The 26,547-nt window shown below is 38.5% G+C and overlaps 1 protein-coding gene across 1 annotated transcript; it reads right to left on the bottom strand.

The window, feature by feature from the left end:
- Positions 1–3,039: 3,039 nt before the first annotated feature.
- LOC114707265 (chitinase-like protein 3) lies at positions 3,040–19,191 on the bottom strand. Its single transcript, XM_028889950.1, has 10 exons — positions 19,167–19,191; positions 16,658–16,687; positions 15,985–16,183; positions 13,548–13,604; positions 9,207–9,372; positions 6,750–6,874; positions 4,800–4,923; positions 4,347–4,532; positions 3,271–3,390; positions 3,040–3,189 (listed from the first exon to the last, which is right to left on the bottom strand). The coding sequence occupies exons 1-10, from the start codon at positions 19,189–19,191 to the stop codon at positions 3,040–3,042; spliced, it is 1,182 nt and encodes a 393-aa protein (XP_028745783.1).
- Positions 19,192–26,547: the final 7,356 nt, after the last annotated feature.

Genomic DNA, 26,547 nt, shown 5'->3' with positions numbered 1-26,547 from the left:
CTTAAATGAATTATTATTATTCATTTGATATGTGCGCATGTGTTTCTTTGCATGTATATCTGTAAGCTTGGCTCAAGAAGGTCAGAGAAGGTAGCCCTATCTCATGAAACTGGACTTATAGACAAATGTTACATGCAATGTCAGTGCTGAGGATCAGGCCATGGTACTGTGGAATAGCTACAAGTGTTCTTAACTATTGACATCATTTCAGATGGTCATTTACTACTTCAGCACAAGCCGTAGATACTTTTCCAAAGTCTCCAAACAAAGTTATAAAGCAGCATCCCAAGGATGAGTGTCCTCTATCTACAAGCATGCAAGTTTTCCAGAATGAACCGAATCTCTCATTGGGGTGGCTGTGGACCTTGTTGTCAATCAAGATATTGAAGAGTGAAGCAGACACTGAGGTGGTTACATCAGCCTGGGTTTGTTGTTCTCATTTACCTCCTGCTCAACAGCCTTATCCTTTTACTATAGAAAGTTAGAGGAGGGCAATAAGAAGTGCATTTCTCATCCTTAATAACAAAGAAGATTCATCTTTTCAAAGCACTTTAACATACTTTGTGTTACTTTAGTGTGGCAATATCTTGGCAAAGCCTGTGTGATGGATAGCAGTGAATTTTACCAAACTCTAGTCTGCATGTTGTTACAAAGTTTCACTAAATTCCACAGAAAAGTAACAACTTGTCATGTGTCTCAGATCAATATTCAAAGCTCAGTCATCTTCTCCACACTCTAAATCTACACTTGTGACAGTAGCCTCCATCCATGCCTTCTTGTGCACCCAGGGAAGAGGAGTGCTCCTTTGGAGCAAAAGATACAGTAATTCTTCTTCTAGGCATGTACTCAAAAGAACCTAGGGTAGACCTTGAAGATGTATTTGTAACTTTGTGTCCAGAGTAACATTATGGACAATAAAAAATATGCAATGATAGATATTGATCAGTGGAAAAATACAAGCATACTGCAATATGCATGCAATGGAGTGCTGTTTAATTTAAGAGGAATATACTGACAAATGATAAAACATTAAAGAATAATATAGAAATAATGCCGAGTGACAATACCAATTGACAAAATAACGAATTGCATGTTCTAAGAATCCAATATGAGCTGGACAGTGGTGGCATACTCCTTTTCTCCCAGAACTCAGAAGGCAGAGGCAGACAGATCTCTGTACAAGGCCAGCCTGGTCTACAGAGCAATTTCCATGATAGCAGGCAACAAAGATACACAGAGAAAACCTGTCTCAAAAAATTAATCCAATATGACATCGTCAGAACAATCAAAACAACAGAAAGAAAAATAGAATGTTGCTGCTATATGAAAGTTGAAGACTTACCTAGTGTTAGAAAAAAATGAGTCCTATGATACAGAACTGCTTATGGAATTGTATGATAGTGCTGCTTGAAAGCATGAATATTTCTGATGGATATAAACCACATTCAAAGATTTTCAACATGGTAGTGCCTATATTCACTTGACTACAGCAAAATATATGAAAAACAACAATATTAGACAAGTGAATAAGAGATGACATTTCACTGGATTAGGAGAGAGCATATGGCCTCCAACACTGGTTTCATTGAGTAAGGTAGCTTAGGAAGGCTCTTCTTCATATTCAATAATGGGAAAGCACCAAATGAGAAGTCCTTGCATAGCTTCCAAATCTGCAAAACCAGTATGTGCTCAAACAGTTTTGAGTCTTCTGAAGTTGTCTATGAATGTCCTAGAAAGGATTACTGGTCAAGCCAAAGAGCACTGATTATCAATTGGCATACTAGAGTCACTGTGGCTGCTTGTGGAGTATGGTCAACATGGTATAGACACTTCCTCCTGCATTCTCAATTTTATGAACCACCAAATACTGCCTTCTCCAACAGCTTCCACTTTCCTACAGAATCATGTTTGCCAATAGAAGATAGAAAGCAAATTAGATCCCCCAATACTCTCAAGGCCTCTTTCACCACTACAACCAATGAGTAGATGGCATCTCACACCAACAAAAGATTTGCTCCAAATAACACACAAAACACAAGATTTGAACATGAATTTTATTTTTTAAAGCTAGGCAGAAAATAGGTGGCATTAAAAGAAGCATGGGAGGATGTTCAAAGCTTGGACAAAGGTAAAAGGTGAAGACCATGCCTGGTTGCATCACAGCTGGTGATATGCATCACATACAGTTGTGCTGGTGTGTGATTCAATTCAGGCAGGACCAACAGCTACTTCTGTTATTTTCTATGGGAGGCTGACAGAGAACCCACTGCCCCAATTGAGGACCAATTACAGGCTAAAGCTCCTCATGACAAGATGCCTCATAACCTGAAACATAAAGCACAAAGACAAAGTTGTGATCCTGGATAGAAGACACACTGTTCCTCGAAATGAAGAGAAGTACTAACGAGACAGCATGAACTGGAGATGTAATTATCTTCATAGTCTCTCAAGTTAGATCAGAAGACAAATGAAGACTTGGATGTTAGGGAAGGTTACCACATAAATCCAGTTTTTATTACATTTCCATGTCTTCATTGCCTACCCGAGAGCATGTTGAACAATTAAATTTACTTCTTTTACATTAACAATATTTTATAAATAGCCAGTCAACTATTTGAGTTTAATCTTTAAAAAAACTCAGTACATACTGCTCATCAGAGAGAATATAAATACAAGTGTGCATTGGACACTGTTGAAGTCTTTCTGATAGAATGTCCCAAAGGGGCACGGATGCACTCTAATGAAGATCCTTAAAGGGTTAAAGATTTGAAAACTGAATGTGACTAAAGTTTCTGTGGACTTTTATGCCTTGAAGATTGAATAGTCCTGGAACATCCCACCCCACCCACAAGGTAGACCTGGTTTGCATTAAGTGTATAATATTGATTATTGGAATCAAGGGGTTTGGAAAGGGCAGAAACTGCCTCACATCTGGGAAAGGTCCAACAGATAAAATGGAAACATTCTCTCTGGGAACTGGGGGTGGAATTGTCAAGACTACCTTTGGTTGATGAAGGGCACTATACACCAATACTACTACTACTTACAAGGACAGTGGATATTGAGAGCTTTCTTTAACGTAGAGGTCAGAGGGAACCTTCCCTGCTTACAGAAAGAACCAGAGAAGTCATCCATGTTCAGGGACCAGACAGCGGCACCTCCTAAGTTGTTGTCCTTGAGCCACTGAGCCTTTTTAAACAGAGGATATGAGTTACTTGATCCCTGTGAGTCAGAAATGAGATCTCTGCACATCCAATAGACTGAATTTACCTTGATCTGGAAGCTCTTGACATTATCATAGCCAACCCATTCTGTGTTCCTAAAAGCATAGGGCACTTCCTGAGGGGCACTCCATTTCTCAGTGGCTCCTTGATTCAAGAAGTTGCAAATCTTTAAATATTGGAGAGATTCAAATATTTAAGCATTAATACCAAAAAAGAAAAATAGCATATACTTTGTTTGTAGTGGGTTGCTGTTCCAGCTTTGGCCTGGAAGTACTACCCCCATTGAGGCTTCAGTAACTGTCACACCTACAAGGTGGGGCAAAGACAGGAGCCCTTAAAACCTGAGATCTGAGCCGGGCCGGGCAGTGGTGGCTCACACCTTTAATCCCAGCACTCGGGAGGCAGAGCCAGGTGGATCATTGTGAGTTTGAGGCCAGCCTGGACTACCAAGTGAGTTCCAGGAAAGGCACAAAGCTACACAGAGAAACCCTGTCTCGAAAAAAAACAAACAAACAAAAAAAAGACCTGAGATCTGGATGTGCCAGCTCTCTTGGTTCCTGGATCTTGGATGCTGGAGGTAGACTGAGCAGAGTTTTCCAGAGAACACAGCTGGATTGCGCTACACCTTCCCTGGACCCTGTAACCTATCCCTTTACTTGTAAGTTACCCCACAAAATAAACCTACATTTTAATTACATGGTCTTATTAGCAGACCTAAGGGTATGATTTAGGTTTTCAACCTGTAGTTAGCAACCCCTACGTTGGTCACATATCAGATATTTACATCATTATTTTATAACAGCAGAAAAATTACAGTTATGATGTAGCAACAAAATAATTTTTTTAGTTGGGTGTCACCACACATGAGGAACTATGTGAAAGGATCACAGTATTAGGAAGGTTAAGTACCATTGATCTATCATATAAGGAATCCTGTATATTCTAAATTATTCTCTATTAACTATTAATTAAAAATAATAAAAATAAATAATTTGGAATGGTCATTCTGCTTGAGTCATGTAGGTACTACACATAATAAGCATTCATTTTCAGTAGGTTTCAGTGCCAAGATTAAAGAACTTGGCCTGCAGTTCATTGGCCACTCTACAACAATCAACTGACCTCATAGTAGGCCCATAATCCTTTTTCATATGTGTGCTTCTCTGTTTGTCCAGCACTAATGGCATAGGCACCGATTCCATTGTCAGAGGGATCACTCAGAGTGAAGGTTTGTCCATACGTGGGGAATCCAACAATGAGCTTCTTAGGATCAGCCCCATGATTCTTCCAGTAAGTCATGATGTAGTCCTGCAGTAGCAGAAGGTAGTTATAGGGTCAAAGCAGCTGGTGATCTGTGCTTACTTAGGTTAGTTTCGGCTCTGAGAGCTCAAATTGTGTGACCTTAATGAAAAATTAATTAGATCTCTTTTTAAGAATATATTACTGACTTAGTTTTTCAGATCTGCTAAGTAGCTTAAGAAGACTGCATAAGCTCAGCTGATGTTTATTTTGGGATTGAATCTCCCAAGGTATTAGACATTTCTCATTTTCATTTGAAGTTGTCCAGGGTCTTACCACATTGAGGTAGGCACTAATGCCATGATCAGAAGGACCTTCATAGAGGGGACTGTTTTCTCCAGTGTAGCCATCCTTGGAGCTATGGAGATCATATGTCATGACCTGAATGTAATCAAGGGACCTGGAAAAAATAGAAAGTCCTAAGAATCATTCTTCTTTTTGGTCAAATTTCTGGAAGCTCTGCATTGTATCATTCCCCAATCCATTGAGATTTTAAACTTCCTGCCTTGGCTACTCACATTTTCCAATTTCATTTTATCTATAATGAAATGTTCTAGAAAATTCTACTTTGAAAGTTACATTCTTCTACTCAAGTAAAAAATTAATCTAGGGCTATACAAAAAAACACACACACACTAACACACACTGAGAGAGAGGGGGGATTGAAAGGGTTTTGGTTTATATGGTAAATGTTTCATGGCAGAGTACAGATTTTGGGGATGAGAGTGAAGAGCGGCTTAGAAAAAATTAAGATTTTAGAAATCTGCCAACCTACAAACTTGTAAGCTAACTAAAATAAAACACACAAAAATGAGTTTGAGCAAAAGTACCCAGCATGAATAGAAAATACTCTTCAAAAAGCCCTAGTTTATTAAAAGAATGTGTCCATGTGATACATGAGACCTCCCTACAAGTTATTAATCAGGTAGGCATTAGAGACACCTAAAATAAACCACCATGTTGCCACTTGTCTTTGATGTTCAGTGGAACAGAATGATAATACCTGATTGTTGAATGGGACACACATTAACTCAAGACATAGCAGAATAAGCCTGAAAATGACAATGAAAAGTGTTTTCCTGTTAGCAAGCCTACATCATGTCAAAACAGTTATGTAATCTGGTAGGGGAGAAAATACAATAGTCTTACTGAGTGCTAGACCTTGCATATTACAAAATTTCCCTGATTAGCAATTATGCATTAAAGACATAATGGTTATGGAAATAAAAACTATTTACTGATTGTATAAAATCCTGGTAAAGTGATGGATCTCATGCCTGCTACTGTAAAGTTGGACAAAAGTACAGTCCCAGTGAGCTCAAAGACCAAAGAAGGAATCACACTTGTTGTTTTCCTTTATGGTCATACTGTTAGACTATATTTTAAATATTTATGTTTATATCCACAGTATTCTTAAAGTCTTTTGGAGAATTTGCTCTTTTTAGTAGATAGTGGTTAATGCAGATACTCATTATTGTTTAAAGTACAGAACCCAAGTAACTGAATCCTCAACTGTGGATTAGACATGTATATCACAACAAATCATCTCGAAGGCTTATGAATGTCATAGAAGAGCCAGTGCAAAGATATTATGTGCTGGTGGTTTCTTGGGAGGAAGACTGTGAGTGCTGATAGCTAGACGAGGTTTGGCTGTTGCACACATTAACTCACAGTGGCTGTGGTTACCTGCACAAGACCTACCAATATCAAGTCAGCCATATTAAAACAGTGCCCATAACATGAAACAAACATGGGGGAGAAGCTACTGATGATTAAGGCTGCTTAGAAAGACAAATTCAAACTCCCTGGGGAATTTGGACACAGTTATGTGTGTGTGAAACTATAGATAACCCCACAACCATGCACATGTAGGCAAAACTAATTGGATTACAGTGGCATTAAAGTCATAAACAACTCAAAACAAGAAATATTAAATTCAATGGGATAAAGGTTGTAAGGAATAAAGAAAATTTAAAGGGAGGTTATGGTGAATGGATTTAATCAAAATACATTACAGAAATGTATGAAATATTTAAAGAATAAATAAAAAATCTTACTTATAAATTCAAATCCAATTTATTCTGGGTGTTGTTTTTCTTGTGAAAGTAAACAAAACATTCCCTTTATAAGGCTTATATTCAGAGTGGTAGAGCAGCAAGAAAGATCAGGAATAAATGTGTTCGGTGTAAATACTAACAGAAATTGTGAATATGAATCCTCACTCACTGTGACAGTTCAGGAATCTTGTAGGCATGCTCAATGATGGAGATGATACCAGATACTGTGGCAGTGATTAACAGCCTGGTCTTGTGTTTCTCTGAGGATTCCTTCTCAAAAGCTTCACGCATTTCCTACAAAAATTGTTTGATGTTGTTATTTCAAGCTTATTTCATTTTTTTTCAAAATAAATGTATATAGACTTAAACTTCTTGCAATACATGTTTTCTTATTTTTGTCTTAATTTATAATGTCATTACCTCAAAAATTCAAATTAGATGATATTACTAAATTTATGACTTTCTAATATGCATAGGCATTTAAAAATATCAACATGTTCAACATCTAGTAACTTGTAGTGGTCAGTATTCAGGCTCCAAAGTTTGGTCAGAGCTGCTCTTGTATTCAGCTCTCTGGAAATGTCTTTCAGCAGTTCCCTGCATCCCTTTGCAGTGCTGTGGAGAGAGCTGCCATTGCAGACTGGATGAATTAGTTTATAGACGGTACATCCTGTCTAATGATATGCTGAACTGATAAATTGGAAAGTTGGTAAGAACTGTGTAACAGGTCAAATTCTTGCCTGTTGTAATCTGCTTAGATCCTATGTGACTCTATTCTCATTTTCAATACTCAGGTTATCTCTCATCACTGCTTTGGGGTGTTCTAGAATCTATTTCTAAAGTACTTTCCCAGAATTTGTATTGTGAAAAAAAGGGTCAAATGATAAGGTCACTTTACTGGTGAAAGAAGCACAAGAAGAAAAGTGTTTTAGCTGTCTCCAAATATTAAGTGCATAAAATGCAGCATGACTGCTTTAATTTTGTCCTGCTGGAGAGAAATCACCTAGAAACAATGGCTGGAAATTGTAAATTTGCACAGAAATGTGCTTCATATCATTATTCATATCATAGCTATCCAATAGAAGCTACCTGTCATTTAGTTGGTACAGAATATTGAAACTCTTCAGAGGTTGGGAAAATATCTAGTGGTGAGAGTATTATTGTAAAGAATTTGTTGTTGAGTGTATCTGTGTATATCAGTGGTAGACCAATCTGTCAAAAATTAAATACACAAATAAAGTTCTTTTCTTTTTTTATACAAGTATCATAGAATCGACTACATTTTAAAAACCTTCTCCAATCTTTGATTATTAGTCTTTTGGTTTTTGCTGGATTATCATCACCCTTCCTTTTCAGAACAGTACTTAAAGTCATGTTCTAGATCATGAATTCTATTATCAGCATTATTTCAGTGCATGTTTTCATCTCCATACTTCACATTCACTATGTTCATAGGTAAAAGAGTAAGTTCCTCTCACTAAATCAACTGTTATTGTAATTTACTCGTACTGTAATTTACAAATGTATTCTGATATTGTCCTTTATGTCTGAAGATTAGGACGTTTTGTGATCTCTAGCACAAAATGGTCCCTTGCTCCTATTAAAGTTTATGTTTTCTGTCTACATGCCCTCCTTCCTGCTTGTAAAACCATTTTGTCTCTGATCACAGGTTCCCTAATTTACTTCACCAGCTTTCTACTGGATTCTTAGCTGCTCACTCTAATTAATTTTAGTTAATATCATAATAATCATCAAAAGATCAAGTTCTGTCATATTTCCCCACTATCTACAACCCCTCAAAATAGCTCATGTTCCTGCAGGAGAATTATATATCTTTATCTATGACTAAAGCTCCCTCATAATCAGAAATTGCCACTGCTTATGTGGCAATTATTGTAAACTCACTGTCTCACAAGGTAACTTGCTCATTAATCTCTATCACTTCATTGTGACAGACCCATGCTTAATGAATTTGATGACAACAGTATTTTTCTTCATAGACTAAATTCAGGCATCACTTACTCAGAATCTCTTTCTGATCCTTTTTGCACAAAGTCAGTTACACACACATTTGAGTTTCTATTGTACCCTCATGGTCATTACCAAGATGCAGTTCAATTGTATTGTAGGTTACAGTGTTATACCTCAGATGAGAATAATTTGAAGCATATTATTCTGGTTTATTTTCATCTTTAGCCTGTATCCATTAACTACCATCAAGTATACCATTTTTAGTCACTTCTAGATATTCTGATGTAATTGCTATGAGGTTTGAACTCTGTAGAGAAATAAAACTGGCAGATATGATACTGTCATCTGAATGACTCTGGCAAAATTACTAAAGCCCTTTCTGTATATTATTTATTTGTCCATAACATAAAGGTCATAATGACTCCATAACTCACATCATAGGCAACATATGAAGACACATTACCATTCTACACCTACATGTGGTGTAGTGTCCCACATGCTTGTTGAATCCATAAATGATATTTCAGGACCTATGCCGTGCTAAGAATCTATAATTATAAATGCTAGTTTGGTTTACTCTAAAATAACCGAATTTTCCTTGGTAAGGAGAAACTTTGAGTCCTCTAGGAATGAAGACATCTCCTGATTTTCCCACCTTCACCAGGAGAGTAAAGAGATGCTTGTCTTTAGGTGGGCTTCCACCTGACCCAGGGTAACGCCAGTCCAGGTTCAGCCCATCAAAATTGTGTTGGCGTAGGAAATTGATGATTGATGTAATGAAATTCTGACGGCTTTGAGCAGTAGACACAATGGCACTGAACCTGTGGGAGACCAAAGGGAGATAAGTGAAGATTTGTGTGGAATTACCACATTGGCAATTTCAGAATTCACAGTTAATTTCAGAATCTGTGTTGTTCTTCAAGGCTCCCTGATTTGTTCCCAGTCTCCCCTTGCAAACTACCTGTTAGCAATGCCACTTCAGCATTCCCTATGTTTTGTTAATCCCACCATAACTACTATTAGATTGTCATATACTGGCGGTGGAGTCAGAGGAGCAGCAGGTGGCAGTTGAAGTTCAAGGTGTCAGCACACCATGAGGCAACTCCCTGATGGGTGAATATAGCACCAGGAACAGGGATATTGAAGGAATTATCAAGAAGACTGTACAGGATAGAGAGGAAGCTCTTCTTGGACATTGTCCAGAGTGCAGAATTCTCTTAGGGATTGGCCTGAAAGAAGAGGCAATCCTGTAATGGTCACCATTGATAGGATCTCACTCATGGAGCTGCAGCCCCTTGCCAGGAGATACTGCCTGGAGCACCAGCAGCACAGGCCTCAAAGGGAAGCCACAGAGTTGGCAAGCACTAATACGTTGGTATTGCAGGGGGTTAGGGGAAACAGACACTCACATTCTCCCTTGATGATTTCCTTCTTCATTCTCTATTCTTCACTGTTCTTTCTATAGTATACTTCTTTTTTCTACAGCTTATAAACCCCAACAAAGTTTTTGAAGCAATATAGGAATTACAATGTGGTTACATTGTGTTTTACAAGTTAATGACTACAATGAATACAAAACAAACAGTGAAAAATAGCATGTTTTCATATTCTTTACATGAATAAACATTTTATGTATTACAGGTAGAAAACAAATAATTCCAAGAATCCACATACATTCACACCCGAACAAATTGTTATTTATTAATGATGTAGGCAAGCAAGATGTTCTCAGCCAGGTCTTTTACTGGCAGGCTGCAGTTTTATAGTTACAAAGAGAAAGCCAATTACTTTATTAATTATCTTGAAAGGAAATCTTATATGGAATCTTAAAGGAATCACAAACCTAAACTTATATATGAAAAAGATTCGGTTGGTTCTACTTTAAATCTTTAGGGTATATACTCACTCATCGATAGATTTTTATATCAGGAGATTTACAACAAAAATGGGTACAAGGAATTAATCACCACCTTCCATCATCAACCAATACTAGCAAGAAATATATATCAGCTAGTAACAATTGGGCTGCATTGTTCTTGTTCCCTAACCTTAAGGAGTTCCACATTCAACTATATGCCTTCCTAAAACTTTATCTTCTTGGATTTTTCATCTCAAAGTTACTTGACAAAAACATCTTAGTCTAACTTTAAGATATTTTCAACTTTGTTTTAGCTGTGATGTACTCTGAAATCTGTGAACACATTTTTCAACAATTAATAAATGGGACCTCTTGAAACTGAGAAGCTTTTGTAGGGCAAAGGACATGGTCAATAAGACAAAATGTACCCTAAAGAATGGGAAAAGATCTTCACTAACCCCACATCTGACAGAGGGCTGATCTCAAGAATATATAAAGAACTCAAAAAACTTGAAATCAAAATAGCTAACAGTCCAATTAAAAAAATGGGCTATAGAGCTAAACAGAGAATTCTCAACAAAAGAATCACAAATGCCTGAAAGGAATTTAAGGAATGATCAACATCCTTTGTCATCAGGGAAATGCAAATCAAAACAACTCTGAGATACATCTTACACCTGTCAGAATGGCTAAGATAAAAAACACTGAAGACAGCTTATGTTGGAGAGGATGTAGAGCAAGGGGAACACCTCTCCACTGTTGGTGGGAATGCAAACTTGTACAGCCACTTTGGAAATCAGTATGGCAGTTTCTCAGAAAATTGGGAATCAATCTCCCTCAAGACCTAGCTATACCACTCTTGGGCATATACCCAAGGAATGCTCAATCATACCACAAGAACACATGCTCAACTATGTTCATAGCAGCATTATTTGTAAGAGCCAGAACCTAGAAAAAAACTAGATAGCCCTCAACTGAAGAATGAATAAAGAAAATGTGATACATACACATAATGGAGTACTACTCAGCACAGAAAAACAATGACATCATGAAGTTTGCAGGCAAATGAATTGAACTAGAAAATATCCTGAGTGAGGTAACCCAGACTCAGAAATACAAACATGGTATGTACTCACTCATAAGTGGATACTAGATATAAAGCAAAGGATAACCAGAGTGCAACCCACAGCTCCAGGGAGGCTAGCTAGTAAGGAAGACCCTAGGAAGCATGCATGGGTTGCCCATTGATGGAGAAATGTATGAGATCTACATGCACAAACCAGGGGTGAAGGGGGCAATGGAGGGCAAGGGATGGGGCATGAGAGCTTACAGGAGCAAGAGGTTTGAGCTGGAATGGAAACAGAGTGGGAGAGAAAGGAAAGAGATACCATGATAAATGAAGATGCCAGGGAAGAAGTAGAGTGCTAGGGAGGTTCCGAGGAATCCACAAGGATGACTCCACCATAGACTACTAGCAATAGTTGAGAGGGTGCTGTGTTAAGCTGACCTATGCTGGTGATCCAATGGCTGAATACCCTAACTGTCATGATAGAACTCTTATCCAGTGACTGATGGAAGCAGATGCAGAGATCCAAAGCCAGGTCCCAGGAGGAGCTCCAGAAGTCCAATTGATGAGCGAGAAGAGGGATTCTATGAGCAAGGGATATCAAACCATGACTGGTAAAGGTGCAGAGACAACTAGCCAAACTAGTGGAAACACATCAACTGTGGACAACTAGCCAAACTAGTGGAAACACATCAACTGTGGACCCCAATGGTACTCAACTAGGCCCTCTGGATAAGTGAGACAGTTGTTTAGCATGAACTGTATAGGGGGATCCCAGGCAGTGGGATCTGGACCTGTTCCTAGTGCATGAGCTGGCTATTTGGAGCCTAGTGCCTATGCTGAGACACTTTGTGCAAACTTGGTGTAGGGAGAAGGGGCTTGGACCTGCCTCAACTGAATGTACCAGGCTCTTCTGACTCCCCATGGGAGACTTTGTTTTGGAGGAGGTGGGAATGGGGGGTGATTTGGGGAGGAAGGATGGGGGGTGAGAGGAGGGAGGACAGGGGAATCTGTGGGTGGTATGTACAATGAATATAAAATCTCTTAATAAAAAATTGATAGATAGATAGATAGATAGATAGATAGATAGATAGATAGATAAAACCTATATGTTCAGTTCAAAAAAAGAATTTAAGCTGGCTAGGCTAACTGGGACTCAAATGTTTTTTTTAATCCTTAACCTAAGCCACAGTCTATATCATTCCTCAATAGAAACTCAAGTATTGTAGCACTGTGAAATTTCCTTATTTACATTTTTAATCATCAAAACTCTATTTAAACTAACATTATTATTATCATTTAGACAGTACAGCTTAGGAAAAATCATCTTCATAATAATCCATAGTAAAAAAATGCCTAGTAGAACAGGATGTTTCCATGAGATAAACTTGCTACATTATAGGCAATGGGGATCTCCCACACCCATTCACACCATACCAGATACCAGCAAAAGATATCAGCAGCAAACACGTAAAGGCACGGCAGAAACAAAAGATATTCCAGGGTCTGTGGTCTTGGGGCCTTGCCTATCCGAGATTCACCATCAGAGAACTGCCTCCTGGTAGTCTGACACCTTGAACCTGAATTGCCACCTGCTGCTCCTCTGATATGGCCACTGGCACCATTTCATTTTTAATAGCCTTCCATCCTAGCTAATCAATCACATACTGTCTTCAAACATACCCCAGTTTATATTAAATCAAAGCATGTTTCTTTTATATGAGAAGCTCTCAATTCAGTTCATGAAATGGTGGAAAGAAGCAGTATATGAAACCTCTCTGACCTGGAGGTTTTTAATTACTTAGAGAAACAGGACTTTGTAGTAGGTAACTATCACTCAGAGAGAGAGGCCAGAATACCCAAATAAATTTCAATTTATGAAAGCCACATATGGCCTTGTAAAGAGTGAGTTATGTTTATTTGAGTTTCTAGTGAAACAAATTTGTAGTTAATCCATTTACCCAATGGATTTTCTTAACACCTTTCTGAAAATAGATGTAATGGAATGAAATTGTGTTACCATAGCTTGGTTACACTAGCAAAGGACAATCAATCATGTGTATAAAACTTACTGGTTAGATTGAAGTTCACTGCCTCCAAAGGCCAGGAGAGTTTTCAGTTCCTTGTTCCTCAAAAACAACAGAAAAAGAAAAATGGAGAAAATTTTGGTTTTCTTTATATAAAACATCAGTGTGATTTCTACATTACTCATATTATTTAGTACTGTGGTGCCATGAAAAAAACCCATGCCAGTATCGTTTTCTATTACTTTTGAAAATTTTGTACAAAAATTCTTTGTTCTATTTTTATAATGAAATGTCTTTAAAGTTAGGTCCTCAATGAAAGTTTTTCATGTGCATTTCTGTGCCAATAACTTAGAGCCACAGTTAGTTCACATTCATCCTGATGACATAAAATGACAGATTATTTTAGTTTTACTAATTTCTCAACCTCCATAAAAAGAATACAAATAAATTCAGTTGAAAGTGCACATCTTCATCAGAATAGTTGTTTTAAGACATTAGCTCCAAATAATTATGATTGTCAGTTGTGAGAAGACATTAGAGTTATAGGTTTCCTGTCTCTTCCTCAGAGATCCAGATTCTGTGATCTGGCATAGGGCCAGGGATTACTTTCAGTGATTTCAGCGATTACTTTTAGTTTAGTTTGATGCAGGAAAATGAAAGGAAAGAAGAGTAAGGAAATTCCTTTAGATGAGTTTACCTTCAGTTAGGAATCATAGCTTAGATTATTCCTAAGGAACGTGTCACTACTGAATATAGAAGTCACTTGAGTTTTCTTCGTCTTAGTTGTGGGTAAACTAAAACATTCAATTGCAGAATATGAGAGCTTGACTCATAAAAAAAAAAGGAAAATTAGAATAAATCAGATTTTCTGATTCTGCGAATCAGTTCTGTCTAAATTCTAATATCCTTCATTTCGTACTTCCTAAAGTAGAAAGTTAAGATTTCTTTTTCCATTAAAAAAAAATTCTTCTGATGCAAAATCAACCCCTGAGACAAAGAAAGACACTCATCCCATGGGATGTCATAATGATCATGTCAGAATTTGTAAAATATTGTGTGCTTCTTTGCAGTTGATACGTGGATTCCAAGCCATAAGTGGCAGCATCCTGCAGCAAGAGGTTGCTAGACAATCAGTCTTCTCTATATGCCACCAAAGAAATTGTTTCACAGTTTCACACCATAGAAAAACTCAACTGACAGTGGAATAGGGATATAAAATAAGGTCTATATCTATTAAATTCCTGTAAGAAAAATAATAAAATATTCATTGGAGTCATCTGTTCAGTGACATTGCTTGAAAATATTCCTAAACATATAGGCTACTATTAAAAAGTGAAGAAAAGAGTTTCTTCTATGAATCAGGGAAGATAGAGAAATCAACTGCATGAAGAGATTTACATTACACTGGATGAAAATACTTTAAATTATACAATGTTAAGGAATTAATTTGAATATATATACCAGAAATGAAATAAATTAAAAATTAAGAAATATATCATCCTTGAAAACATCCTTGTGGGCAAAGCTCTTAAATAGATATTTCTCTAAAGATAAAACCTAACAGGTGAATGACAATCAACCTAACACATTTCAAAGAGAGATATTTAAATTACAACCACATTGAGATAATGTCTCATGTCAGTCACAATAAGTATAATAAAGATGAAAACATCCAATTTTATCAGGGGTGTGAAAACACTTGTACACAATTGGTGGAAATATAGCTTATAGTCACTTAAGAAAGCACTGTGGAGATCTTTCAGAAAGATAAAATTGCTATATGACCCAGCAACCACACTGTTTAATTTACATCTAAAGTACATGAAATCATTTTCTTCCTAAAGGATGAGAGCACTTGACAGGAACTATAGCATTATTTCCAAAACATAACTTGGTATCACAGAAAGTATTTGGCACTGGATGAATGGATAATGGTGTGTTATACATAAACCCCCCAACACTATTTGAACATAAAAACAAGGGAGGCTGCTATTTGCAACTCTGTTTGTGAATCAGGTGGATACTACATTATGTGAAAAGGTAATTGATAGACAAAGAGAACATGGTCTGACTTACAAATGCTAACTAAAATGTTCAGACACATAGAATGTGAAAGTCTAATGGTTATTCTTAGCAAATGGGAAGAAGAGAAAGAATGGGGAAAACATAGTCAAAAATTAATGAAATATGAAGAATATGAAGGACATTGAATAAGAAGAAGTCTTACCTTGTCAGGTAGAAGTAGGTGAGATGACACATACACTAATGGGGTCATGAACTATTCTATACTATAGTCAGAAATCAAAGGTGATACAAAGAAAAGTAGCCAGTCTGCCTCAACTTAACATTCAAGAAAAATACATAGGCAGATTGTCAACTCAAACATTTTGATTCTGAACTATATTTAAAGAATCATTGACAAGTGGCAACTATTGACACACAAGTACCAAACCAAGTATCTCAAAACTGGTCCTTCTCTTACCTGGTTTTCAGATTATTGATACTTTTGTACTCCTTCAAGTCATCCTCATTTTTCAAGATGATTTCATTGTTTGGCATCCAACCAAAGTTAAAGATTATGTGAGTACACAAGCAGGAGTCAATTAAACCAAGATTGAAACTCCCCAAGTCAGGCCAGTTCTTGGGCCACATGTGATAGCACATCAACTTGTAGGCAGAATCTGGGGAAATTTATCAGAACAATGCCCTCATTTAGATACCAGGGAACTTGCTAACAATTTTGCCTTTCATCTTGCCCTTGCTATTATTCACATACCACTTATACAGAATTATTCAAATCAATTATTGTACATTTATTCATTAAGTGTACAGATTCATAGTCAAATTACAGCTAACCTTTGGAGACTTTTGAGAAAACAAACACATAATTCCTGTAAAACACAGAACTTAACAGTTTCAAACTCTTAACACATCTCACAAGAGGAGAGAGCAGTGAAAGTTGATGTGAGTCGAATATCCATCCATAAAGCCAACCCCTTCCTTTACCCCAAGTAGATTATCTCATAATATCTTTTTCCAATAACCCAATATGAGGAAGTAATACTAAAAGGAATCATGACAGGCAGATGATTGCATTAGGAATACTTAATAAATATTAGAAACTTATATAAGTAAGATTTTTGCCAATAACTCACCCAACTGAGCATTCAGCACAATGGCCAAACCTAGAGAGGGAGAAAACACATTTTTCTCTAAATCAGTTACTAGAATCATAAGGATCAAATTCTCAGTTCATGTGGCCTGTGCTACTAACTATATATCATTACATCCCCAAAGAAACATTACAGTTTCACAAAGTATGGACCTTGGAGTTATCATGCTTTTCAAAATCATCTACACCTATTATTAAAACCTAGTAATATCCTTCTGTTCCATCTTATGTGTCCTGATTGTTATGAAATTTGCAATCTACTACCTCTGCCAGTGATACTGAATGAAATGACAAACAAGAATTTTTACTTAGTGAGCACACACATTGCAGTCTCCAGAGCTGCAATGAGTCAAGGCTTCCTCCAGCCAAGACACATCTCAAGTACATCATTCAATATATTCTAGAGCCTTGGACATTATTTGGGAGCATCTGTTAAGTGTCCTTGCAGGAGGACACATGCTCAATTATGTATATCAGCATTAATCATAATAGCACGAACCTGGAAAAAACCTAGATGCCCCTCAACTGAAGAATAAAGAAAATGTGACACATATACACAATAAAATCATGATAACATGAAATTTGCAAGCAAATGGATAGAACTAGAAAATATCATCCTGAAGAATGTAACCCAGACTGAGAAGGACAAACATAGTATGTACTCACTCATAACATAGTACTAGATGTGAGGGAAGGGATGGCCAGACTGCAACCCACAGCAACAGAGAGGCTAGCTAACAGGGAAAGACCCTAGGAGGGACACATGGATGACCCAGAGAAGGAGAAGTAGATGAGATCTACATGAGCAAACTGGGGGTGGCAGAGGGTGAGGAGTGGGGTATGAGAACATAGGGAAATGGGAGGGTTGAGCTGGAACAGGGACAGAGTGGAAAGGCAGGAAGGGAGATACCAGGATAGATGAGAACATCATGGGAATAGGAAGAGGCAGGGTACCGGGAAGGCTCTCAGGAATCCACAAGGATGACCCCACCTTAGACTGCTGACAGTGGTGGAAAGGGTGACTGGACTGATCTACTCTGGTGACCGGTCTAGTGAGTACCCTAACTGTCATCATAGAGCCTTTGTCCAGTGACTAAAGGAGTTAGATGCAGAGATCCACAGCCAGGCACCAGGCTGAGCTCTGGGAATCCAATCGATGAGAGAGAGAAGGGATTCTGCTGGTGGGGGACGATTAGATCATGATGGGAAGATGTGCAGAGATGATCAGCCACACTAGTGGAAGCCCATGAACTGTACACTAGTGGCTGTGGAGGCCCCATGGTACTGGACTAGGCCCTCTGGATACGGAAGACAGTTGTTTGGCTCCAACTGTTTAGGGGGTGCCCAGGCAGGGGTTCAGGATTCATCCCTGGTGCATGGGCAGGCTTTTGGGAGTCCAGTGCCTGTGGTGTGGTGCCTTGGTACAGTGGGAAGGGGCTTGGACCTACCTAGGCTCAGTGTGCTGGGCTCTGCTGACTCCCCATGGGAGACCTTGATTTGGAGGATGTGGGGATGTGGGGTGTCTTGGGGAGTCTGGAGGTGAGAGGATGGAGAAGGAAAGATCTGTGGGTGGTATGTAGAGTGAGTAGAAAATTTCTTAATAAAGAAAATTGAAAAAAAATGAGACAAAAAAGAGCCCTTGCTTGAGGAAATAAGATGCTTTGCTCCATATGACATTTTTAGCTACAAAGGAATAATTTAGGCCTGAGGATGTTTCCTCTTTGTGCTGTTTTGATCAATGAGTCAGGGTCTCACACTAGATAGCCCTGGCTGACCTTCTACTGCACAATGTTCTGACTGTGCTTCTTGAGTGCTGATATTTTGGGGTTGAATCATTATCATGTAACTACAGCATCTCCACTGTGAATCTTTTACACACCGAGCTTCAGTCTTCACTTGAATAACGTTCTGAAGCTGAGAAAATTATGTACGGAAACAGATTTAGTGCAACTGGTAAATTGTGAACAACTTGGGTTAAAATGCCTCAATCTAACTCCTAAATGGTCAAATGTCTCTCCCTGTGACAATTTAAGTCAGCAATGAGATAGGACAATGGAGGAGAGATGTGAAATGATTCTGAAAAAAAGAAGAGCAAAGAAAACTTGGAGAGCTATATCTCAGAGTCTAGTGATATCCATCTCTCAAAAAAAATGTTCCATAACACCTGAAATAAAATAAACAGATTGTGAATTTAAGGATGGTGCTATAACAAGAGGTCAGGGCAATGAATAACTGTTGAAAAAGAAGAGTAAAAGAAGCATTGAATGAAGGGGAGACATCAGTGTCATGCCTGTGGTATCAATGAAGGCAAAAGTATTCGCTCAACTATACACTTATTAGAGCCAGGAAAGATTGAATAAGGAAAGAAAATTTTCAGTGACAAATAAAGAATGGTAAAGCCTAGAGTTGTAGTGTCAAAATTGCTTCCTTGTCAGATCCTGTGAGGAAAGAATCAGGCAATACTTAGGTTCTAGGTCTAATTATCAACTCACCTGTAGCAAGAATGAGTTTGGCCATTGTGTCTTCGGGATTGTTCCAACAGAGCTTCTGCTGACTTTTTATACTCTCTGAGACCATGGTTTTCCAAAGATTTTGCAAGTAGAAAGTTTTTTTCCAGGAAGTCTTTGTGGGTAATCTTTTAATCCATGGCTCCCTACTGCTGACTCAGCTTTAATATATCACCAGCACTTTTTAATCACCTGTTCAGTCAAAATTGCTATGTCTCCAAGAAGTGGGTGTATACTACCACCTGGGCATCACTCACCCAGCTAAGATCATCTTGTCAAGTCCCAAAAACTCAGCATTTCTTTGAATATTGGAATTAATACTATTGGGAATATTTCATACCTAAGCAAATCTCAATCTTCTTGGAAAGTAAACAATATGATTGATTCCTTAAAATCCCTTGTACTTCCTTCAGTCATTTCTTTGTGTCTTGAGATCATTGCCTATGGGAGATTCTCTGGTTAGGGGCCACTTTCTGAACAATGTGCCAACTGTTTTCTACAGGAGGACCTTCAAGTAAGATTATAATATAGCCTTACCTAAGAAGGTATGAGTCCAGTCATGTTCCAGCTCATTTTCTCATTTCCAGCTAATTTTCTCAGGTACTCTCTAGTCTTCCATTCTGTCTCCTGACATACAGAGTGATGAAAGCAATTCCCACTTACTTCTACATTAAAGATGTTAAAACCACAAATTTATAACACTATGAAGCCACACAAATATTTTGAAAATTCTTTGTTTGGAATTCATTTTAATCACCATTTCCAAGCACTGTGTGTTACTAGCATGTTTCATTAAATTTTGATTTCTGAAAAGTTATTTATTTACTACCTTCAAAAAAAGCCTTGCATGTCACTCTCCAAGCTCACACATCAGCCTTTTGTGTCTTTCCTGATCCCAATAGTATCTGCTCTTCAAAGTCAAGATGAGGGCCTCTCTTAAGCACTCACTGATATGCTCTTTCTCACAATTTCTGAAATCATTCTAGCACATATTATCTGTCCTGCTTGTATGGGGTGACTTGTGATGAGACACAGCACTCAGGTCATAGAAAATGTGTGTTTATCATAGGACATTGGAATCTCCCCTGAATTCATGGACAACCCCATGGTTTTCTCTATTTAAACCATTTTGAAATTTAAATCTATCTAGTTAATCTAGAATGATTGTGACCACACAACTTGGTTCCTATTCACAGGAGTACACAAATTTCGTATAAATCCAATCTAGAATGATTCTCTTCTAAAATTATCATGAATATGGGCAAATCAAACAATCCAAAGAAATAATGGGGTGCATATCTAAACAGATAATTTCAACAGAAACACCTCAAGTGGTGGAGAAACCTTTAAAGAGATGTTCAACATCCCTCACCACCAGGGAAATGCAGATCAAAATGACAGTGAGATTCTATCTAACACCAGTACTAATAGCTAACATAAGAAAAACACAAGCTACAGCTCATGTTGCAGAGGATGTGGAGCAAGGGGAACACTCCTGCATTGTTGGTGGGAGTGCAAACTTGTACAGCTACTTTGGAAGTCAGTGTGATGATTCTCAGAAAACTGGCAATCATCCTACCACAAAACCCAACTATAATGCTTGTGGGCATATACTCAAAGACACTCAATCATTCCAAAAGGACACTTGCTCAAATATGTTCATAGCAGCTTTATTTGTAATAACCAGAACTTGAAAACAACCTAGAGGTCTCTCTACCAAAGAATGGATAAAGAAAATGTGATATATTATACAGTGAAGTATTAATCAGCTGTTGAAAACAAGGACACCAGGAAATTTGAAGAAAGTGGATGGAAACTGAAAAAAAATCATCCTGAGTGAGGTCACACTCAGACAGATAAAGAAAAACATGACATCTATTCACTCATAAGTGGAAATTACTTGTAAAAATGATAATTATATAATAATCTATAGACCCAGAGAGACGGGGTAACAAAGATACTTCATGGGTGGACACCCAGATCTCCTTTGGGAAGAGAAATAGAAAAGATTTCATGAATGAACTGAAGGCTGGTGGGATGAGAACTTGGGCAATGAGATTGAGGGGGTAGAGAGGGGGAGAGTGTTGAGGAGGATTTCTGTTTGGGGGGCTTTTTGGGGTCTGTTCGAAGTCTGGCACAAGGAAATCTTTCAGGAGTCTATGGGGAGGACCCCAGCGTAGATCCTAAAGCAATAGTGAGTAAATAGCCTGAACTGGCTGTTTCTTGTCACCAGATTGGTGCCTGGCCCAGGTGACATCTGAGAGGAGTCATCCCACAACTGATGGAGCAAGTTGCAGAGACCCACAGTCAGACATTAGGCAGCATTCAGGAGTCCTGCTGAGGAGAAGGCAGAGGAGGAGGAGGAGGAGGAGGAGGAGGAGGAGGAGGAGGAAGAGGAGAAGGAGATGAAGAAGAAGAAGAAGAAGAAGAAGAAGAAGAAGAAGAAGAAGAAGAAGAAGAAGAAGAAGAAGAAGAAGAAGAAGCAGAAGAAGAAGAAGAGGAAGAGCCTGTGTTCATAGTGTCTTGCAGAGACCAAACCAGCAACCAGGGAGCCTGCATGAGACTGACCTAGGAACTCTGCATATATGTTACAGTAATGTAGCCTGGTCCTCTTATGTGGCTCCTAAAAGAGGGAACAGGGACTGACTCTGACTCTTTTACTGGCTTTTGGGTCTCTACTCCTCATACTTCATTGCCTTGCCCAGCATGAACACATTAGGGGTGCTTAGTTTTACTGCAACTTGATATGCCATGTTTTATTGATACTCATAGAAGACCTGCCCTTTTCTGGATGGAGAAGGAAGAAAAAGGGATTGAGGTATGGGAGGGGAAATGGGGGAGAGAGACTGGAGGGGAGGATGGTGTAGGGAGGCTGCAGCCAGGATGTAAAATAAATAAATAACTGGCATGAATATAAAATCCAAAAACACGTATACCATATTAGAGTAAATATGAGGAATTTATGTCACTGATCTTGTATTGTTTCTACTCTTCTGATTAAATACTATGAAAAAATGCTACAGAAGGCAGGACAGGTTTTTAAGGCTTAAAATTGCAGGCTACATGCCATTAATTTGGAGAACCTAGGAAGGACCATAAAGCACCATATCTACAGTCAATATCTTAGAGAGAATAAAGACATGGCTCCTCACTTGTTCTTGTCTAACTATCTCCTGCCATTTCATATTCAGGAAACTCTGCCTAGATAAATGTTCCCCCATAATATGCAGAACATTCCTCCTTCAACTAACATAAGAGACACCCACATGAATATTTCCACATGCCAAAGAGTTCTGGATAACCCTTAGATGAGACACACTTCACAGGTGATTACAGGCTGTGTCAGCATGAAAAGCAAATCTGAGAAGCAAATGTCTGTTCATCTAGATATTAACTATAATCATGGGCATACTAGTAAGAATGTACAGGTTGAGTCATTGTATTTATGTACTGAGGAATATATATATATATATATATATACATATATAATGCATATTATGTATTTAGTATACACATATACACATACTTAATGAAACAAGAAAATAAAAAGAAACCAAGTCTGAGCAACACCTCAAAAAAGGGCTTCTCATACTTCATTGTGTGGTCTTTAATAATTGGTCTTTGGGTGTTGTAGACAACAAGTCAGTACAGATATGAAAATACTATTTAAAGTGTATACATAAATTTACACACTGATTTAAAGTCTATTGGTTTTTTTTCCTTTTTTTATTATTATTTTACAACACCATTCAGTTCAACATAATAGCCACAGATTCCCCTGTTCTCCCCCTCTCCCCCCCTCCCCCCAGCCCACCCCCCATTCCCACCTCCTCCAGATCAAGGTGTCCCTGAGGACCGGGGTCGACCTGGTAGACTCAGTCCAGGCAGGTCCATTCTCCCCTCCCAGACCGAGCCAAGTGTCCCTGCATAAGTACCAGGATTCAAACAGCCAACTCATGCAACGAGCCCAGGACCCAGCACCAATGCACAGCTGCCTCCCAAACAGATCAAGCCAAATGAATGTCTCACGCATTCAGGGGGCCTGATCCAGTTGGGGGCCCCTCAGCCTTTGGTTCATAGATCCTGTGCTTCCATTCATTTGGTTATTTGTCCCGGTGCTTTATCCAACCTTGGCTTCAACAATTCTCGCTCATATAAACCCTCTTCTTTCTCACTAATTAGACTCCCAGTGCTCCACCAGGGGCCCAGCCGTGGATGTCTGCATTCAGATTCCTCAGTCCTTGGATGGGGTTTATGGCACAACTATCAGGGTGTCTGACCATCCCATCACCAGAGTAGGTCAGTTCCTGCCGTCTCGCGACCATTGCCAGCAGTCTTTTGCGGGGGTATCTTTGTGGATCTTCGTGGGCCTCCCTAGCTCTCTGCTTCCTCCCCTTCTCACCTTCTCATGTGGTCTTCATTTACCATGGTCTCCTATTCCTTGTTCTCCCTCTCTTTTCTTGATCCAGCTAGGATCTCCCACTCTCTTTCCCTCGACCGTCGCCCTTCATTGTTCGCACTCATGACCAGGCTGTTCATGTAGATCTCCTCCATTTCTCCGTGTCTTTTTTTGGGGTCCCGTTTTCCAGGTAGCCTCACTGGTGATGTGAGTAGCAGTCCAGTCATCCTTGTTCCACATCTAGCATTTTCCTATGAGTGAATACATACCATATTTGTCTTTCTGAGTCTGGGTTACCTTACTCAGGATGATTTTTTCTAGATCCATCCATTTGCCTGCATACCTCATGATGTCATTGTTTTTCTCTGCTGAGTAGTATTCCATTGTGTATATGTGCCACAATTTATTTATCCAGTCTTCAGTTGAAGGGCATCTAGGTTGTTTCCAGGTTTTGGCTATTACAAACAATGCTGATATGAACATAGCTGAGCAAGTGCTCTTGTGGTATGATTGAGCATTTTTGGGTATATGCCCAGGAGTGGTATAGCTGGATCTTGGGGGAAATTGATTCCCAATTTTCTAAGAAAGTGCCATATTGATTTCCAAAGTGGTTGTACAAGCTTGCATTCCCACCAGCAGTGGAGGAGAGTTCCCCTAGTTCCACATCCTCTCCAGCATAAAGTGTCTTCAGTGTTTTTGATCTTAGCCACTCTGACAGGCATAAGGTGGTATCTCAGAGTTGTTTTGATTTGCATTTCCCTGATGATTAGGGATGTTGAGCAATTCCTTAAATGTCTTTCAGCCATTTGGGTTTCCTCTGTTGAGAATTCTCTGTTTAATTCTAAAGCCCATTTCTCAATTGGACTGTTGGTCGTTTTGATGTCTAATTTCTTGAGTTCCTTATATATTCTGGATATCAGTCCTCTGTCACATGTGGGGTTGGTGAAGATCTTTTCCCATTTTGTAGGCTGTCCCTTTGCCTTGTTGACCGTATCCTTTGCTTTACAAAAGCTTCTCAGTTTCAAGAGGTCCCATTGATTGATTGTTTGTCTCAGTGTCTGCGCTACTGGTGTTATATTTAGGAAGTGATCTCCTATGCCAATGCGTTCAAGACTATTTTCTACTTTCTCTTCTAGCAGGTTCAGAGTAGCTGGATTTATGTTGAGGTCTTTGATCCACTTGGACTTAAGTTTTGTGGACGGTGACAGATATGGATCTATTTGCAGCCTTCTACATGTTGATATCCAGTTATGCCAGCACCATTTGTTGAAGATGCTTTCTTTTTTCCATTGTACACTTTTGGCTTCTTTGTCAAAAATTATATGTCCATAGGTGTGTGGGTTAATGTCAGGGTCTTCAATTGGATTCCATTGGTCCACATGTCGGTTTTTATGCCAATACCAAGCTGTTTTTATTACTGTAGCTCTATAGTAGAGCTTGAAGTTAGGGATTGTGATGCCTCCAGAAGTTGTTTTATTGTACAGGTTTCTTTTAGCTATCCTGGGTTTTTTGTTTTTCCATATGAAGTTGAGTATTGTTCTTTCCAGGTCTGTGAAGAATTGTGTTGGTATTTTAATGGGGATTGCATTGAATCTGTAGATTACATTTGGTAAGATTGCCATTTTTACTATGTTAACCCTGTCTATCCATGAGCATGGGAGATCTTTCCATTTTCTGACATCTTCTTCAAATTCTTTTTTCAGGGACTTAAAGTTCTTGTCATATAGGTCCTTCACTTGCTTGGTTCGTGTTACCCCAAGGTATTTTATGTCATTTTTGGCTATTGTAAAGGGTGATGTATCTCTAATTGCCTTCTCAGCTTCTTTGTCCATTGTGTATAGGAGGGCTACTGATTTTTTTGAGTTGATCTTGTATCCTGCTATGTTGCTGAAGGTGTTTATAAGCTTTATAAATTCCTGGGTGGAATCTTTGGGGTCACTCAGGTATACTATCTTGTCGTCTGCAAATAGGGAAAGCTTGACTTCTTCCTTTCCAATTTGAATCCCCTTAATCTCCTTATGTTGTCTTATTGCTCTGGCTAGAACTTCAAGTACTATATTGAATAAGTATGGGGAGAGTGGACAGCATTGTCTCGTTCCTGATTTTAGTGGAATTGCTTTGAGTTTCTCTCCATTTAATTTGATGTTGGCTGTTGGTTTGCTATATATTGCCTTTATTATGTTTAGGTATGTTCCCTGTATTCCTGATCGCTCCAAGACTTTTATCATGAAGGGGTGTTGGATTTTGTCAAATGCCTTTTCTGCATCTAGTGAGATGATCATGTGGTTTTTTTCTTTGAGTTTGTTTATATGGTGTATTACGTTGATGGACTTTCGTATGTTGAACCACCCTTGCATCCCTGGGATGAAGCCTACTTGATCATGGTGGATAATTGTTCTGATGTGTTCTTGGAGTCTGTTTGCCAGTATTTTATTGAGTATTTTTGCATCAATGTTCATGAGGGAGATCGGTCTGTAGTTCTCTTTCTTTGTTGCATCCTCGTTTGGTTTAGGAATCAGGGTAATTGTAGCCTCATAGAAGGAGTTTGGTAATGTTCCTTCTGTTTCTATTATGTGGAACAATTTAGAGAGTGTTGGTATTAACTCTTCTTTGAAGATCTGGTAGAATTCTGCGCTGAAACCATCTGGTCCTGGGCTTTTTTTGGTTGGGAGACCTTTAATGACTGTTTCTATTTCCTTAGGGGTTATTGGACTATTTAAATAGTTTATCTGGTCTTGATTTAACTTAGGTATGTGGTATCTATCCAGAAAAATGTCCATTTCTTTTAGGTTTTCCAGTTTTGTGGAGTAGAGGTTTTTGAAATATGACCTTATAATTCTCTGGATTTCCTCAATGTCTGTTTTTATGTCCCCCTTTTCATTTCTGATTTTGTTGATTTGGATTCTCTCTGTGTGTCTTTTGGTTAGTTTGGATAAGGGCTTGTCTATCTTGTTGATTTTCTCAAAG

Source organism: Peromyscus leucopus, chromosome 6, assembly GCF_004664715.2.
Source record: "Peromyscus leucopus breed LL Stock chromosome 6, UCI_PerLeu_2.1, whole genome shotgun sequence".
Classification (NCBI taxonomy): Eukaryota; Metazoa; Chordata; class Mammalia; order Rodentia; family Cricetidae; genus Peromyscus; species Peromyscus leucopus.
This window is presented reverse-complemented; position numbering and strand designations above follow the sequence as displayed.

Coding starts and splice junctions, on each gene's coding strand:
- LOC114707265 (XM_028889950.1), bottom strand. CDS start 19,191: ATGGCCAAACTCATTCTTGCTACAG. Junction 16,688..19,166: donor CAAACTCATTCTTGCTACAG/GTGAGTTGATAA, acceptor CTCCCTCTCTAG/GTTTGGCCATTGTGCTGAAT. Junction 16,184..16,657: donor TGTGCTGAATGCTCAGTTGG/GTGAGTTATTGG, acceptor AAATTTCCCCAG/ATTCTGCCTACAAGTTGATG.